At 37.7% G+C, this 17,595-nt stretch overlaps 1 protein-coding gene and 1 long non-coding RNA gene across 3 annotated transcripts in view; one reads left to right on the top strand and one right to left on the bottom strand.

Moving 5' to 3' along the window:
- The window catches only part of LOC114650889 (tenascin-like), a 585,410-nt gene that overhangs the window by 67,677 nt on the left and 500,138 nt on the right, over nucleotides 1-17,595 (top strand). Inside the window, exons 10-15 of one of the 2 annotated variants that reach the window (XM_028800800.2) lie at nucleotides 3,884-4,021; nucleotides 4,688-4,807; nucleotides 8,454-8,600; nucleotides 11,926-12,053; nucleotides 12,571-12,703; nucleotides 17,039-17,190. In XM_028800800.2, the coding sequence (XP_028656633.2) occupies nucleotides 3,884-4,021; nucleotides 4,688-4,807; nucleotides 8,454-8,600; nucleotides 11,926-12,053; nucleotides 12,571-12,703; nucleotides 17,039-17,190 (818 nt within the window). The remainder of the gene's footprint in view (nucleotides 1-3,883; nucleotides 4,022-4,687; nucleotides 4,808-8,453; nucleotides 8,601-11,925; nucleotides 12,054-12,570; nucleotides 12,704-17,038; nucleotides 17,191-17,595) is intronic. The other variant, XM_051933682.1, reaches the window with a different exon arrangement.
- LOC127529643 (uncharacterized) overlaps nucleotides 1-17,595 on the bottom strand; it is a 744,809-nt gene that overhangs the window by 299,965 nt on the left and 427,249 nt on the right. The gene's annotated exons all lie outside the window — the stretch shown is intronic.

Genomic DNA, 17,595 nt, shown 5'->3' with positions numbered 1-17,595 from the left:
GTTGAACAGCCTCAAGCAAGAAGACTTCCAGCGCTGTTTCAATTAATGGAAGATATGTATGGAGCGTTGTACAGATCGGGAGGAGGAGTATATAGAAGGTGTTAATGTTTAGAATGCTGTAATTCCTCAATAAATATATTTTTTTTACCAATCCGGTTATTTTTGTGTCTCACCATGTATGTCATCAAACTGTACAAGCACATTTAGTTTGATTGACACTCCATGACATGGGTACTCAGATAAAATGTGTACAATGGACACTCAAAACAACTGTCGCATAATGAATTTCATGAAACTTGATCAGAAAATTGTCTTACACTGTAAGATGGAAGACTAAAATTTATAAAATGACAGCAATTCTTCCAGTAGTGTAAAGGCCCAATCCTAAGATGCAATTGTGCATCACAGCTACTCTCATACCACACGTGAAATGATGGCCAATGAAGCTGAAATCAAGCCAACTCAGAAAATCAGTTGTAAACTGCAAATTCAGACTTAAAATCATGACAACATTGCATAGTGTATTCCCAGTTTAAGGCGTATATGCTGTGCATATCCCAGTGTACACAGACAATTACATAATATGCATTTTCTTTCTTTTTAGCATATATGAAAACTAGGGGGCTCCGCCCCCTGCTCGCTTCGCTCGCCAACCCCTGGTGTTGGGAATGACAAAGAGCGTGATGTATGAATGAGATATAGAATAGTGTGAAGGTGTAGATGATGCAAATAGAAAGCAAACAATAAAGTGTGTGGCACAGTGTAAAGGTTTATTGGAAAATTTCTTTGTACACGCCGTTTAAGTGTAAAAGGTAATTCCAGGTCAGAACTTGTAAGGTCAATGAAGATGGTCATTATCGTGATCAGAGTCAACTTTGTCAGAGCTTAGAAAGAGTTGTGTCTCTCCAGGAAGTAATGGAATGACTTGGGTATTAATGTTTTCCACATTAATATTTTTTGGACATAATATAGTGCGTTGTGTTAAAAGGGGCATTTGGTCTAATGAGATTGCTGTTCCAAATCTCTCTGTAACTAAGTCGTCGCATATAAAGGCTTGAGGAATTGTAATAATATGTGGCTGAAGTCCATCTGTATTGGTGAGTGTACCATCTCTCAGTTGTAATAAGCAATTGTTATGATCTGGTTCTGGACATCGTATCTTTTTTACTAACTGTATCTTTTGAAAGCAATGCCAATTGTCTGCGTATTTTAAGGTGCACTGAACAATAGCTGAGTGCATGGCATCTGGAAGAATAGTTAATCACTGTTTAAAATCTCCTCCTAATAAAAGTACCTTTCCTCCAAATCGAATATTATTATTCATAAACGTTTGTAGAAGTTTATGAATGGTGTTGAGTAAGTGACTTCATGCCATTGTACATTCATCAATAAACAACATTTTTTGAAGACGGATGTCACGTGCAGTGCCACCGTTAATGTTCATAGTGGATACCGATTTGTAGGATCTAATGCAGTTGATAAAGATTTCACTTTCAGGTACATCGTCAGTTAGAATCTTCTGTAGATATTCAGTATATGAATGTAAAGAAGGCAGTCTAATTTGACCCTTTTGACAACACCGTCTAAATGTATTACTTGTATTGCCAGTTGTTTCTTCAGGGAAGTGAACTGAATGACAATGATTGCAAATGACATTCATTAATCCGAATGAATTTTCCCGGTGTATGTTTTGCTTGTGCCGTTTGAGAGGCGCGTTGTTGCATGTGTAGTATTTCTGACGTGTTGTTTTGGAGCTGTAATCGATTTGCCTGTGCTGTGTGAGACGCCCGTTGTAGCCTTCCTTGCCGTTAACGTATGTCTGAGACGGGAGGTGTTTCGTTTTGAATCCGTGCCTGTTGCGATGCAGCACTTTGATTGATAGTTTGCGTCATGTGGATCCAGGATGTAGATTTGTGCATATTTGCGTTGTTGATTTGTTTCAGGGTGCACTGTTCCAATGCGATGCAGTATTTGTGCACATATGGGAAAGCAGTATGGGCCATTGCCTTTTGGTGGCCTGATATTTACTAAAAGCAAATGAACTATTGTAGGATCTAACGCAGTTCATAAAGTTTTTACTTTTAGGTACATCGTTAGTTAGAAGCTTTAGTTGAGCTTTGCGTTTTTGGAGTCGAGACATTTTTCTTTTAGAAATATGGATAAGTAATAAGAAGTATTGCACTCACTGTTAATATGGAGACTTTTCTGCGGTTGAACGGTTAATAGTGCCTTATGGTAATGAGATCCACCTATGCTGCATAGCCGTCTATTTTGTTGTTTCTTTCGTGTTCGTGTGTTTGTTCCTGTTATCCTTTCCCTTTTCGTTTTGTACCCGTGACCGTGTATTCATGACTTGTTTCTTTCTCAGCATCCGAAATATGGATAAGTAATAAGGAGCGTCGCAGTCACTGTTAATATGTTTCCTTTTCTGCAGTTGAACGGTTAATAGTGCTTTATTGTAAGGAGATCCACCTATGCTGACACCTATGCTGTCTAGTGTGAAGGTGCTGACGTTCACTTTAGAATATGTGGCTTTGGGTGTCACTTCTTATGGATGTGGGTGGGGGGGGGGGGGGGATTGTTGAGGATTGTTGTTGCGCGAGCGTCTTCTTTCTTTTTGTGTTCCTGTGTCTTGTTGAATCCCCCTCTTTGTGTGTGTCCCGTCCCTCGCTTGTAGGGTCTGTGGGGTGGTTTTGTGTTCTTTCTTTTTGTGTTCCTGTGTCTTGTTTGAATCCCCCTCTTGGTGTGTGTCCCGTCCGGTGCCTGTAGGGGGGGGGTGCCTTGCTGTTGTGCGCGAGCCTCTTTTTTTTTTTTTTTTTTTTTTTCCAGTCTAGTTTCGTGTGCAATGTGTTTCGTGCTTTTCCTGCGTTTGACTTTGCGCCTCATTTCTCCTTTTTGTATGTGCTCACTCCTTTTTTCTGTGGTCTTGTCCGCCACTCGCGGCCCCTCATCCGCCTTTGTCGCCCTCTTTTCTCCGCCTTTCTCCGACTCTCGCGGACTCTTTTTTGCGCCTGCGCCTCTCGCGGCCCCTCATCCGCCTCTCTCGCCCTCTTTTGTCCGCCTTTCTCGGCTCCTCAGCCGACTCTCGCGGACTCTTTTTGCGCCTGCGCAGTACGTCTTTTTGCAGCTACGGCCCATGGCCGGATGTGCCTGCGTCCATCATCCGGTTTAGCATTCTCGGTTAGTAATATGGATACTTCTGCAAATAATGTGGACATGCTAATGTAGACTAAGATCTTTTTCATTTAAAAATGCATTTTTTAAATAAAAACATAATAGTGCAGAAGTAGTCTAAAAGATATCATGCAATGAGGTGATTTTAAACCATCACTCCCTAAAAAGGCAAACAATATTTGAAAAATATCCGACCATTAAATAAACAAAGAGTAAATCTGATCCAGGACTACAGTCCTGTCTAAACCATAGCAGACATGTCACATGATAGCAACATTAGAAACAGTAAATGTCACTGTTGTTGATGTCACCAATGGAATCCTTAAAATAAGCAAAACAAAATCTAAATTATTTAATTGCAGGCACTCTGCTCTCTCCAGATAAAGTGTTGGTATGCTTGTGCTTTTCTGGTTTACCTGCCCTTTGTCTTTCTGAAGGAATATGACATACTTCTAGCAAGGTTTCATTAGTCTTTCTCTCTGACTTGAACTGGTGCTCATTCTGTGCCAACCTGCACTGGTACTTGGCATACTACCTACCCTCATGTATCTCCTATGTTCTTACAATGACATATGCAGGGCCATTGTGTTTTTTTTTCTCTCCTACAAGGCTGCACCCTGTCACCCTGGTGGTGCTTTTACTTCTAGCACCCTTTCACAGTGTAATAATGAACTAATAATGAATTCCAATTTTTTGTTTTGTTTTGCAGGTGAGCCTTATAGTGTACAGGTAGAGGGTAGTCAAGTAACACTTACCAATCTGGTCCCAGGTTCAAAATATGAGATCAGTGTCATGTCAGTGCAAGGACGTGAAGAGAGTGACCCGGTCACTGGAATTGTTCTGACTGGTGAGTGTCTAGGCCGCCAGACTATTCTGACTTAATAAGTGGACATGTCTGAATGCCTGCATAAGGTACAAAATATATATTTTGAATATACTGTATATTTTGAATGTATGTGTTCTGATCATTACACACATTAAGTTTTTATATTATCATGTTTTTTTTTTTATTGGCTTGTATGACATTTGAAATATTGCAAAAATCCTGCACCTTTGCCTTTGTCTATAGTATTCAGGCATTCATCCAGATGTTAATTTTCAAAACCTGCTTTATACTATTCAGTACCATAAGGAGCCTAAGCCTAAACCCAGAGTCATAGTAATATTTGAAAAGCAGAAACCCACAATTATAGTTTACAATTTCAAACACTTGCCAATGAAATACGATCAGCCAAGGCCAGGGTCCACTTGCAAGGCTCTCTGGCAGACAACACCTCAGGGCTGCTGGGCTCTAGCAGACAGGGGACACTTCCAAAGTGCTGTCTAACTGCTGTCTGCGCAGGAAGCAAATCTTCATAGTCCATTGCCATCAGTCACAGTTACTAGTATGGTAGGTGACTTTCTAATACAAACAGGAAAAACCCGCAATGTTTAAAACAATCAAACTAACTTTTGCTTTCTTAGAACATCCTTAAGAATCATGTTTAGTTTTGTTTCTTTTTTATTCTTTCAGCACCTGATACTCCTTCATCTTTCAAGGCTATAAATGTGACAACCACTATGGCTCTATTAATTTGGAAACCTGTGTCAAGAACAGTGGACAGATACATCATTGTGCTCCGTAGTCAAGACAGTGAGTACCTTGGTCTTTCCCTAATAAACTTTGTAACATTAGAATACCAAGCACATTTTGCATTCTGGAATGTCTGTAATGAGAAAGATGTGAGTGTTGTCGGCAGTGTTTTGGAAAATACTGACCACTGTGGCCACAAAATGGAAAATAAACTCGTGTAGATGTAGACAAATTTGTTGGTATCCTTAGAACTCATTGAAAAAGTGCTGTATGCCTCCTAAAAAATGACTAAATGTAGAGCAATTGCCCCATGTATACCTGCATGCCTTTGATATGTCACTGAGTAAAGCAAAGCAACTGTGAAAGGAGATGAAGTATTGCTTATTCTACAAAGATTTTCTAAAATGGCCTGAACACATTTGTTGGTATAAAGGTCATAAATAATTGGTAATTTTTCAAACTTGCTGTTTTCGTTAATTAGTGTCACATGTCTCCAATCATGCAATCAGTTATTCAGCAGATTTTAATAAAGAAAAGCAGTCATTCTGCTGTAGAATATCACCGTGTGTCCCACACACGAACATGGACCAGAGAAAGTGTTTGAGGATATCAGAAAGAAGATTATAGACAAGCACGTTAAAGACAAAGGCTATAAGGCCATCTTCTAGCAGATTGATGTTCCTATGACAACAGTTGCAAATATCATTAACAAGCTTAAGGCCCATGCAACTGTTGCCAATATTCTTGGATGCTGTGGCAAGAAGAAAATTGACCCCAGAATGGGCAGAAGGATAGTGAGAAAGATAGAGAAAAAGCCAAGGTCAACTTACAAAGAGATACAAGCTGAACTCCAAGACCAAGGTCCATCAGTATCTGATCGCACCATCCATTGTGTTTTGAGTGGGCTCAATGGAAGAAAGAAACACATAAGAAAAACAAGACTAGGATTTTGCCAAAATGCATATTAACATGCTAAAATGCTTCTGGGATACATTCCTTTGGACAGATAAGACAAAACTGGAGCTTTCTGGCAAGTCATATCAGCTCTATGTCCACAGATGATAAAAATGATGCTTTCAAAGAAAGGAACACCATACATACTGTGAAACATGCAGGAGGCTTGGTTATGTTTTAGTGCTGCTTTGCCGCATCTGGCACGAGGTGCCTCGAGCAGGGAACAGTGAAATCTCAAGGCTTTCAAGACATTCTGGAGTGAAATGTATTGCCCAGTGTCAGAAAGCTCTGTCTCAGTAATAGGTCATGGATTCTCCAACAAGATAATGACCTAAAACACACAGCTAAAAGCACCCAAGAATGGCTAAGAACACAATCTTGAACAATTCTAGAGTGGGCTTCTTTGAGCCCTGATTTGAATTCGATCAAACATCTATGGAGAGAACTGAAAGCACACAATCTTGAGAAGGCTCCCTTCAAACCTGACACATCTGGAGCAGTTTGCTCAGGAAGAGTGGACGAAACTACCTGTTGATAGGTGCAGAAGTCTCATAAGAGCTCCAGGAATTGTTTGTCTGCAGTGATGGCCTCTAAATGTTGTGCAACAAAACATTAGGTTAAGGGTCCCATCATTTTTGTCCAGGTCATTTTCATTTGTGTTATTGTAAGATATCATATTATGAGGAAGCAACCAAGGCATATGATCAGAGAGGTGCATATGGTATTGTTATTTATCCTGAGTTTCAGAAAAGTCTCACAAGTTATAGTTTAAGACACAGTGTGTAGATAGGTATAAAATTAATGTAAACAGTGGAAATAAAAAGTTATGAAACAAAGAACCTTTCCAGAATTAGGAGATGTTAAAAGTGGTATCCCTCAGGGATCACTTGAGTTCAGTTGAGTTTTATTATCATGTATACATATAGCTGGGGATGGCACAAGGATATAATAAATAAGCTAGTTTATAGATGTGGTAGAATGGCAGGTAATGCAGAATCAGTGGAATATTTTCAGACGGATCTGTACAGAAGACAGGCATAAGTAAAATTGTGGCAGGTAAAATTTAAGGTAAGTAAATATAATGTTTTTTACTGTATGCAAAAGGATAAAATGTTAGATCTGAGTACGCAATTCGAAGTCTAAAATTGGAAGGGACATCTTATGAGAAGGACCTAGAAATATTAGTAGACTCACCACTGTCTGCATCCAGATAATGCAGAGAAGCAACTGAAAAGGCTAATTAGTATATTAATTTATATATAGTCTTACATGTGTAGTACAAGTCAACTGAGGTCATGCTTGAGCTATATAACTCACTTATGAGGCCAAATCTGGAGTGACATAGACACATGAAACATTTTAACAAGTAGTGTGCTAGGCAGTACAACACTGGAGATCTTCCAACTTAACTTACTTTGGGGAAACTGTGGAATTCCATTAGAAATCTTGTTGAACTGAATGGCCTGTTTTCCTCAAAATTGCTCAAATATTCTAATAAATTCCTCCCTCATGATGCTTTTCTTTTATAACAGAACACCTTTTTATTGAGCTACAATATTTTGAGAGAGTTAAGATATAATGGGTTGTGATAAACACAAGGAAATAACGTAAAAAAAAATAAATTAGACAACTCAGGTTTTTGTCTTAAGGGCTCTGTTTAGAATATTGCAATAACTGTTACATAGCTGAGACTAAAACAAAAATATTTTAAGTGATTTTAAGTGATTAGCTCTGTTCTTGGTAAGAAACTCTCACTAGTCTCATTTAACTTTTGCATTAGAAATCTTAGATTATTTGGCATCAATTTTTATTTTGTTTGCCACCAATGTTCTAAAAGTACTATTGCTTTCTTTATATCTGAGTGATGTCCGTGTTTTCTGTTGTCTTCTTGTCCATTTTCTTTCCTTGACAGATACTCCAACAAGTTTTGTTTTTGCTTCTTCTATACTTTTTCTCAGTACTGTTAAGTTTCAGGCCTCATATCCCACCCATATTTCCACAAATCAGACATGTAAAAGAAGGTTCCGGAATCAATAGGGATTCCCCATTCAATGACTTAAGGCTATTGGCTGTAAAAAAGGAGAAACAAAATGCAAAACTCCTGAATTAGTCACTTTGGGTTTTCCCTTCAGACACTGGTCTTAAACGGTGTTCTTTGGGACAAAAACCCTGAAGAATTGGAAGGGTGCAGTCAACAGCAAGTCGGAAGCAGTTTTAGAAGAATTCTTCAGGATCCAAGTCTTCCAGACTGTGGATAATAAGAGCAAACAGAAGTTGTGACACAAACCCAATCATCCTCATTGAGTGTTCCCTTTAAACTGGCCCCAACACACTCACACATACAGTAGGACATAGCGAATCACAACTGACCTCAGACAAAATCACTGAGAAAATGTAAGACTGGAAGCCTTTCTTCATCCAAATGGTTGTGGAAAAAGTTATGATGCAGAAACCATGACAATGCTGTTATGCGATAAGGAAAGTGTGGATGAGGTACTTGGCAAACCTAAATAGCAGATAACTAGGAGATAAATTGACATGAGGGGTCTCCACTCATTCATCAAGCTCCATATGTTCTTATTATTTGGAATAGGGTACCATTTTATATAAACCTTTACAATGGCTAAATAGTTTTAAGTTTAGATTATGTAATGGAAAACCTGCAACTAATTAGCAAAAAGGCATTTATGTGTTGGAAATTTTAATGCTGCTGATTATTTCACCAGGCGTTTCTGTGTGTCCTTCTCAACAGGTCCTGAAATGAACCTATCAACTGCTGGCAATATAACGGAGCTTCCACTCAAAAATTTGAAGTCTGGAACAACGTATGCTGTCCATTTAAGCAGTGAGAAGGGAGGCGTCCAGAGTGCACCAGTGGGCACTGTCTTCAACACCAGTGGTCAGTAAAAATGAAATATTTACTCGTGTCTAAACATTGTGCTTGCACCCTTTTTTGTCTGCCTTGAACAGCTTGCTGGCCCCGATGGAAATGAGTATATGAAGTGAAAACAAGTCCTACAGAGGAATTTTGGAGGAATGTATGCTACAGAAAGGGATAAGAATCTTGGCCATAATATTACACCACATAAAACAAAAAAAAATGTGGGCTAAAGTTACCTCCCTGTACCTTAATATTGATACTGTTCAAATATCAAAATATCAAATGTCAGTTTTAAACTCTAGTTTTGGGTTGAAAGTGAAGTGCTGCAAGTTTCAGTATTTAAAACTATTTTGGTATGTTTCTTTGTGATTTTGGGCTTATTTTAAATGTATGACATTCACTTATTATACTTTCCACTTTTCTCTAAAACATCAACATATGAATACATCTTCCTGAATGAATCAGATATTTCCATATCGAAAAAAAATACAATTACTTGACTTTAAGGTTAAAGGCTTTGATGTTACAGGAACCCTTAACTAGTGAATAAGTTAGAAAATATCATTGTACAATGGGCAGATAAGGCAAAATAACTGTCAAAACCTGAAATTAGGAATAATCGTTCATTTCATAGAGAAAGAGCTGCTTGATTGTAACAAAGGTAGGCAATATCAAAAATCAAGTTGTGTAGATGAAAGCAGAGAAATAAACATGCAGACAGCTTTTCAATATACTCAGTGGGTATCGTCTATGTGGGCCATTGTGTCAAATGGCTCCGCAATCCTTGAAAGATACCAAACAAAATTTTCCATGGTAAAATTGAGTTGAAAAGTCCAACCAGATGTGTCTGACTCTTTACATTGCAATAGGCTACTGTTTAAGAAAAACAAGTCGCTTGTTAATTTAAATTATAGGAACAAGGACTTATCGAGACACTGGACCGAACTCTAATGTAATGTCTTAATGTCTAGATTTAAGCCCAGACAATGAGAGGTTTTATAGGTTTAAATGACCAGTTAATATCATTGATAACCTATTCCCATCAAAAGTCAGTTATATGTGTCCAGTTTCAACCAAAAACAAGCAATTTTATTCTTGCTGAATCATCCTTCCTGGCATTATGAAGTATCAGGCATTATTAAACATTACTCTTTACAGATATTGAGCAGTTCCTTATCTGCTGTCTCAAAGGTCAGCAGCTTCTGCCTGATTAATCTAACAGGTAATCATTTTATACAGAAGTAATACAGAAATGTTGACCAATATTTAAAAATTTTACGACTATTCTTTCAACACTTCCACACTACCTATAAAGACATATTTGTACTCGCACTATTAGGCTAACCTGAAGCCTGCGGTGATGGCGAGGGTGAAATCATAATTTTACCAAAGAAGGACAAACACCATAAACATAAATGTTAAATATAGCTTAATGAAATAAACTGGCTCACATAATATAATCCCAAAATTTAATGCATTTGAAACATAATAATCATTTTTATACAGTAAGCCTTTATTCCAATTTACTGTGTCCACACCAATGTATGCAGAGAGGATAATATCACCATCAGCTCAATGCACAATGTCAGAAAGTTTGCTTAATGATTATCAACTATATAGAACTATTTAGTGAGCTAGAAGTGAACGTGTAGAGTGTCATCAGTCAGTTCAAAGAGGGCACTCAACCACAGAGAATGATATTTGCCAAATTTTAACGCAATTTTTAAAGCAAGCGAGTGTGGGAGACTTTTATGTTTTCTCCTTGAATTAAATCAGTCTTTAGTAATGAAGTCAGACTATTATTATTATTATTGTTGTTTTTATTATTTTTGCTTTATGAAAAACTAAGCACTACTAATACAAGCTTCAAACAAAGAGTTTACATTGATGTTATTCCAAATAACACAAATATTCCTTCATATAAAAAAAGAAAAACTCCACAGTGGTTCATTTTCCTGATTGTTACTGCTTAGTTTAAACAATAGCTTCACTACAGCCCTGTCCTGCTGAATCTGTCAATGCCAATGATGAATTTTTTAAATCAAGCAATAAGTATATCTGGGACAGGCCCTTGAATGCCATCAAATTGAATTATTAGTACCAAGGTTTATGACACGTTGGCTCAAGAATCGCTTCATGTTCCAAACAGGATAGACCAGGAAACAGATTTATACTTCTTGTGTTATTAGTGATAGCACCAATGTTCCTTAATTATTTACATTTAAAAAATGAAAACTCACCACAGCTTAGGGTGCCCTGATGAAGGCTGCTAGTCGAATTTTTTCAGTATGAATTCAGGTTTAACCTATTTGAATATGTAGGGTACAGATTGAGTGACTGGGAATTTCTATAAACAAATGGAACAGCACCTTTACCTTTAACAGAATAAATTAAGTTTTTCAGTTCAGATTATTCTTGTGTGTCTCTCTCCAATGAGGATATGTGAAGAGCATTTACACAGTTTGAGAAATTCAAAGTATATAGGCATAACATATTTACATACACTACATAAGAAATGAATAGCCTAGTTCTTTTTAAATTAAAGGTAGACAGGAGATCCTTAAACCTTGGTTAAAGTTTAATGGTAGCAGAAGATCCCATAGTTTATGTGACCTACTGTATGTCCCTAAAGGGCCATATTTAAATACTCTACAGAGTGTAAAATTAAACATATTTGATAAAGTGTTACAGTGTTATAAGAAAAAAGAGAAGAAAATTGGGGTACCAGCCAGGTAACTCCATATAAGTGAATTGCAAAGCAAAAGGAAAAACACATAATAACTGCAGAGATGTCTTTTCAAATGCAAATTCAGGATAGAACTGATGAAGATGTAGAAGCTTCCAGTTTTTGGTCCTTCCAGCAGGAAGAGGTGGTACCAAGTGGATAGACACCGAAAGTTATGTCAGAGGTGTTATAGCCATAAATCATCCGGTCTGCAAAGGGAGGAAGAAAACAGGCATTAGTACACAGTGCCAAAACCTCAAGTGGCAGTAGAATTGCAGTGACTAGAGCCTTTCAGCTGTCCCCTATGCACACACGTGTCCCAGTGTTCATTACTGTAGTGTAAAAGGTTGTTGTGGTACTGTCTCAGTAACAGCTGATGCCTAAGGTTCTCAGTGAATCTTGTGTCTCTTTCATGAAGAAGTAGTAGCTTGCTCAAGGTGGTATTGACAATATGAAAGGTTGCATGAAGTAACATGGAGTAAAATGGTTCCATAACTTTGGTATTTACGAGAATGCTCAAATTATCCCCAGATCCACTTTAAATGAATTCCCTGTGTTTTTTCTCCACTTGTTTCTTTTGCAATTTACACAATGCTGCCTCCCATATATTGGCCATAGTGGTTGGTCCAGAGGATCTGATGGCTAAAGAAGTATCACCTCGCACAGCTTTGCTGACCTGGAAAGCCCCGATGTCAACCATCACAGGATACATTTTGATTTTCAGAAGTGATGATGGAGAGTCTAAGGTAAGGAAGTACTTGCGATATTACAAAGAATCGAGGTCAACAGCTAACACTAAATTTCAGCCTAAAGCTTCCCAAAGCAGGCAGACTAGACCTGTGACCAAGTGTTAAAACTGCAATGCTCCTTCTCTTTACCTACTGCCAACTGTCAGGGGAGCCACTTTACTTTTCCATGCTCACATTGTAGAAAACATATATGCAAAAATTGTGCTATTTTTGAAAGTTTTGTCTTTGTGTTGGTAGTGAAAAGGGCTGTACAAATTCAAGTACACCGTTTGGAGAACAGTCTGTCGTTTGTGCTTTTTTTACCTTCTGTGCTTGTGTTTTCAGGTGTTTTTCTGTACTGAACCCCAACATGACTTTTCTTTCACTATTCCCTTACATTCATGTAAAGAAAACTTTTGCCTTTTAAATAAGTGTTTAACATTATATAAACAGTTTTTGTGAGCATTCTTTGAATTAATCTGACATAATCTATACTGTAACCTTCTTTTAAGAATCATGGATGTTTGCATTATAGGAAGTGATGCTAAATCCAAATGAAATACATTACAAACTGTCTGGTTTAATCCCATCCACTAAATACAATGTGAGTCTAACAGGCCTGAGAGGAAAAGAGAAAACATCTACAGTCTCGACAAGTTTCACAACAGGTGGGTTCAAATATAATCATGACTTCAATGTCTTTGTTATGCATATGTATATTACAGTCTACGTTGTGTTAGGGAGATGCCAGTGTCCTTGGATAGTGACAGTAATAATGGACAAAAACACATGACCCTGATGTGCTTTGACATACATATACACATATGTGCCAGTACAACATAAGGGCACCTTTGCTTCAAATGTAGCATTCAGCTCACCTCTTGTACCTACTTTATTTGAGAAAGATGGGAGAAGATAGAAGTAAAGAAAACAAAAACTTTTGAAGAAAAGAAATGAAAAATAAGCTTATTTTAAAAGAAGAAATCTAAGAGGAAGACAAAGGTGTTTTTTCTTTTGATATTGTTTGCTGTAAAACTTTCTTCTTTTTTTAAGAATAGTTATTTTTAATTTGTTTCTTGCTTTCTCTCTGTTTTAATATCTTCTTATTTACTTGTCCACTGAGGTGGTTACCTGTTTAGTAGGCTAAACTCTCAGTAAACTCTTTCTTTTCCAAAAAATTTCTCCATAAATGTCATATCATGTGTTTATTAAATATTATTATAGAAATATATAGAAAAATATTGTTATGTTTATATTTATTTTAAAAATTGTTTTATACATGTCATCGTGTTATTATTTTATGAACAGCTCAATTTTGTGCAGTGCTTTCAAGACCATAGCTACATTGTTGTTAACAGTGGCACTTGCTATTGACTAGTCACATGATCTGTTGGTGGCATGTCTTCTATTGCCATCATTCAACTCCTATTTGAGATCTCACATCTCACGACATTCACACTTTTACAAAGATAATAAATATTTGCAGTATAATGAATTTTTGAGTGAATCAGGCTTCTGCCTTTTGGGTCTGTTTGGTTTATCCTTAAAGGCCCAGCTCTTATCCTAGTCCTTGTTATTCTTTAGTCTTTAGACTTGACAGTTTTCATCCTGGCTATAATAATTCCTAGCAGAAGCCACTCTCTCTGTCAAGGTATTGTCTGTGTAGCTGTCCACTCCACAAACAAGTAACATACATCATATGTTTACCCTTCTGTGCCAAAGCCACTTCCATTTAGGTAGTAGCTGCTTTTGTAACCTTATTTGTTTTGTAGCATGAGACAAGCAAAATGACACCTTTTATTGGCTAGCTAATATGATTACAATATGTAAACTTTTGAGGCAACTCTGGCCCCTTCTTCAGACAAGACGTAATACAGAAACTGGTGTTACCTGTGTTTATATAGACACTAGAAAAAATAACAACACTGAAAAACCTTTAAGTGAGACATCTTAAATGTAAAAAATGAATAAATCTCTTCAGGCTAAGATTCATTTAGCAAGAGAGGAAAACAATGTATAGTCAAGATCATTTGATAAGACAACTGTCCAACAAAGTCTTTTGAAGTTTCTAATGAGTTTTTCAGTACAATGTGGGTCTGTAGAGAGGTTGTCTGTGTCAGTCCGAGGGATGCAAACAATTCTTCATATCTGGCCATAAAGCTCTTGTCTCTATTCAAACCATGTTCTAATGCAGGGGTAGGCAACGTCAGTCCTGGAGAGCCGCAGTGGTTGCAGGTTTTTGTTCCAACCCAGTTTCTTAATGAGCAATTATTGCTCATTAAGAAACTGGGTTGGAACAAAAACCTGCAACCACTGCGGCTCTCCAGGACTGACGTTGCCTACCCCTGTTCTAATGTGTTAAATTTTAGCATGAGTCTGACTTCCCATTCTTTTCTCTGTTGCTGTGTTCTGAAGTTGCCCATAAGCAACTAATGTGGTCTACCTAATTCTCTGCATGAAGTGTCCTGACACTGCACTGTATGTGGGAGAAACTGGACAAACACTCCGTCAAAGAATTAATTTACACAGGTTCCACATCAAGCATGGCAACACAGATGTTCCTGTAGCAGCCCACTTCAACAGCCATGGACACTGTGAGAGGGACTTTAAAGTCACAGTGCTTATGGGCAAGTTCAGATGTCTCACTTAAAGGTTTTACAATGTTGTTATTTGTCCTAGTGTGTATATAAACACAGGGAACTACAGTTTCTGTATTACATTTTGTCTGAAGAAGAGGCCTGAGTTGCCTCGAAAGCCTGCATACAGTTAGGTCCATAAATATTTGGACAGAGACAACTTTTTTCTAATTTTGGTTCTGTACATTACCGCAATGAATTTTAAATGAAACAAGTCAGATGCAGTTGAAGTGCAGACTTTCAGCTTTAATTCAGTACGGTGAACAAAACGATTGCATAAAAATGTGAGGCAACTAAAGCATTTTTTGAACACAATCCTTTCATTTCAGGGGCTCAAAAGTAATTGGACAATTGATTCAAAGGCTATTTCATGGGCAGGTGTGGGCAAGTCCGTTGTTATGTCATTATTAATTAAGCAGATAAAAGGCCTGGAGTTGATTTGAGGTGTGGTGCTTGCATGTAGAAGATTTCGCTGTGAACAGACAACATGCGGTCAAAGGAGCTCTCCATGCAGGTGAAAGAAGCCATCCTTAAACTGCGAAAACAGAAAAAAACCCATCCGAGAAATTGCTACAATATTACGAGTGGCAAAATCTACAGTTTGGTACATCCTGAGAAAGAAAGCAAGCACTGGTGAACTCAGCAACACAAAAAGACCTGGACGTCCACGGAAGACAACAGTGGTGGATGATCGCAGAATCATTTCCATGGTGAAGAGAAACCCCTTCACAACAGCCAACCAAGTGAACAACACTCTCCGGGGGGTAGGCGCATCGATATCCAAGTCTACCATAAAAAAAAGACTGCATGAAAGTAAATACAGAGGTTGAACTGCAAGGTGCAAGCCACTCATAAACCTCAAGAATTGAAAGGCTAGATTGGACTTTGCTAAAGAACATCTAAAAAAGCCAGCACAGTTCTGGAAAAACATTCTTTGGACAGATGAAACCAAGATCAACCTCTACCAGAATGATGGCAAGAAAAAAGTATGGAGAAGGCGTGGAACAGCTCATTATCCAAAGCATACCACATCATCTGTAAAATATGGTGGAGGCAGTGTGATGGCTTGGGCGTGCATGGCTGCCGGTGGCACTGGGACACTCGTGTTTATTGATGATGTGACACAGGACAGAAGCAGCCGAATGAATTCTGAGGTGTTCAGAGACATACTGTCTGCTCGAATCCAGCTAAATGCAGTCAAATTGATTGGGTGGCATTTCATGATACAGATGGACAATGACCCAAAACATACAGCCAAAGCAACCCAGGAGTTTATTAAAGCAAAGAAGTGGAAAATTCTTGAATGGCCAAGTCAATCACCTGATCTTAACCCAATTGAGCATGCATTTCACTTGTTGAAGAATAAACTTCTGACAGAAAGGCCCACAAACAAACAGCAACTGAAAGCCGCTGCAGTAAAGGCCTGGCAGAGCATTAAAAAGGAGGAAACCCAGCATCTGGTGATGTCCATGAGTTCAAGACTTCAGGCTGTCATTGTCAGAAAAGGGTTTTCAACCAAGTATTAGAAAAGAACATTTTATTTCCAGTTATTTAATTTGTCCAATTACTTTTGAGCCCCTGGAATGAAGGGATTGTGTTCAAAAAATGCTTTAGTTGCCTCACATTTTTATGCAATCGTTTTGTTCACCGTACTGAATTATAGCTGAAAGTCTGCACTTCAACTGCATCTGAGTTGTTTCATTTAAAATTCATTGTGGTAATGTACAGAACCAAAATTAGAAAAAAGTTGTCTCTGTCCAAATATTTATGCACCTAACTGTATTCTAATCTTTTTAGTTAGCCAATAAAAGGCGTCATTTTGCTTGACTTCTCACTACATTCATAATGGCTAACATGGTACAACACCCTAGTACTAGAGAAATAAATATGAAATTCTGAGAAGTTGTGACTGTCCTGAAATTACCTGTAGCTCAGCTGTCAATAAATCATGGGATTATAAGGGATAATCTCTGACAATCTGGTGTTGGACAGTATATAGTTCACTGGTTCGTAGCACTTAACCTCTACAATCCTAGCTCAATTTTTATATTTTTACGGTCAATAGAAAACACACTTATGTAAAAAGATCCTGGTATAATGGCTAAATGGACCCAACACCATATTTCATCTGATAGTAAACTCCTTGAACTGACCAGCTAAACCATAATTATTTATTATGTTTGCTGTTAAATAAGTAAGCTTTCAGACAAACTGTTCAATTGTTCTGGCTATTGCTCAGTGAAGACTGTCGATTTGGATGAATTTAGACATTAGTTCCCATCGAGTTTGGAAGCATTTATCTCCAAATGACTGACAAATGGATGACATACAATTTTACCTGAATTTAATTTTATACTCTGTCATTAGGAAACTTACGATTTCCATATCCTCTGGATTGTTCACAAGAGATGATGAATGGCCTGGTAGACTCGGGGCAGGCTACTATCTATCCTGGAGGAAAACATTCCCCACCCGTACAAGTCTACTGTGACATGATGACTGCTGGAGGAGGCTGGACTGTGAGTTCTTTTTTTTTTTGGCTTGATGTAAAAATGTGTATCTCTGTAAAAACGCACATGTATTGTAATCATCTTCTCTATAAGCAAAAATTAAATACATCATTTGTTGTGGAAATTATGGATTCGCACTATTTTTAGAGTAAAATATAAATCCATAAAGATCTTTCCCACAATGCTTTGCTCACCCTTTGAACTATCAAGACCACTGACTCTCCATTGTCCTGGTATCCTTCGTGGCTGCAGTTTATCTTCTGATTAGTTTCACATTCAGTAAGTTGAACTGCTAACTGATCTCATTTAATTAGCTGGAATTTTTTCCACTCTTCTTATTTCACATCAGTGTGATTTGTACATTTATAAGATGTTTAGAAGTGTCTGCATTTTTAATAAAGATTTAAATGCTTA

This window comes from Erpetoichthys calabaricus, chromosome 1, assembly GCF_900747795.2.
Source record: "Erpetoichthys calabaricus chromosome 1, fErpCal1.3, whole genome shotgun sequence".
Classification (NCBI taxonomy): Eukaryota; Metazoa; Chordata; class Cladistia; order Polypteriformes; family Polypteridae; genus Erpetoichthys; species Erpetoichthys calabaricus.
This window is presented reverse-complemented; position numbering and strand designations above follow the sequence as displayed.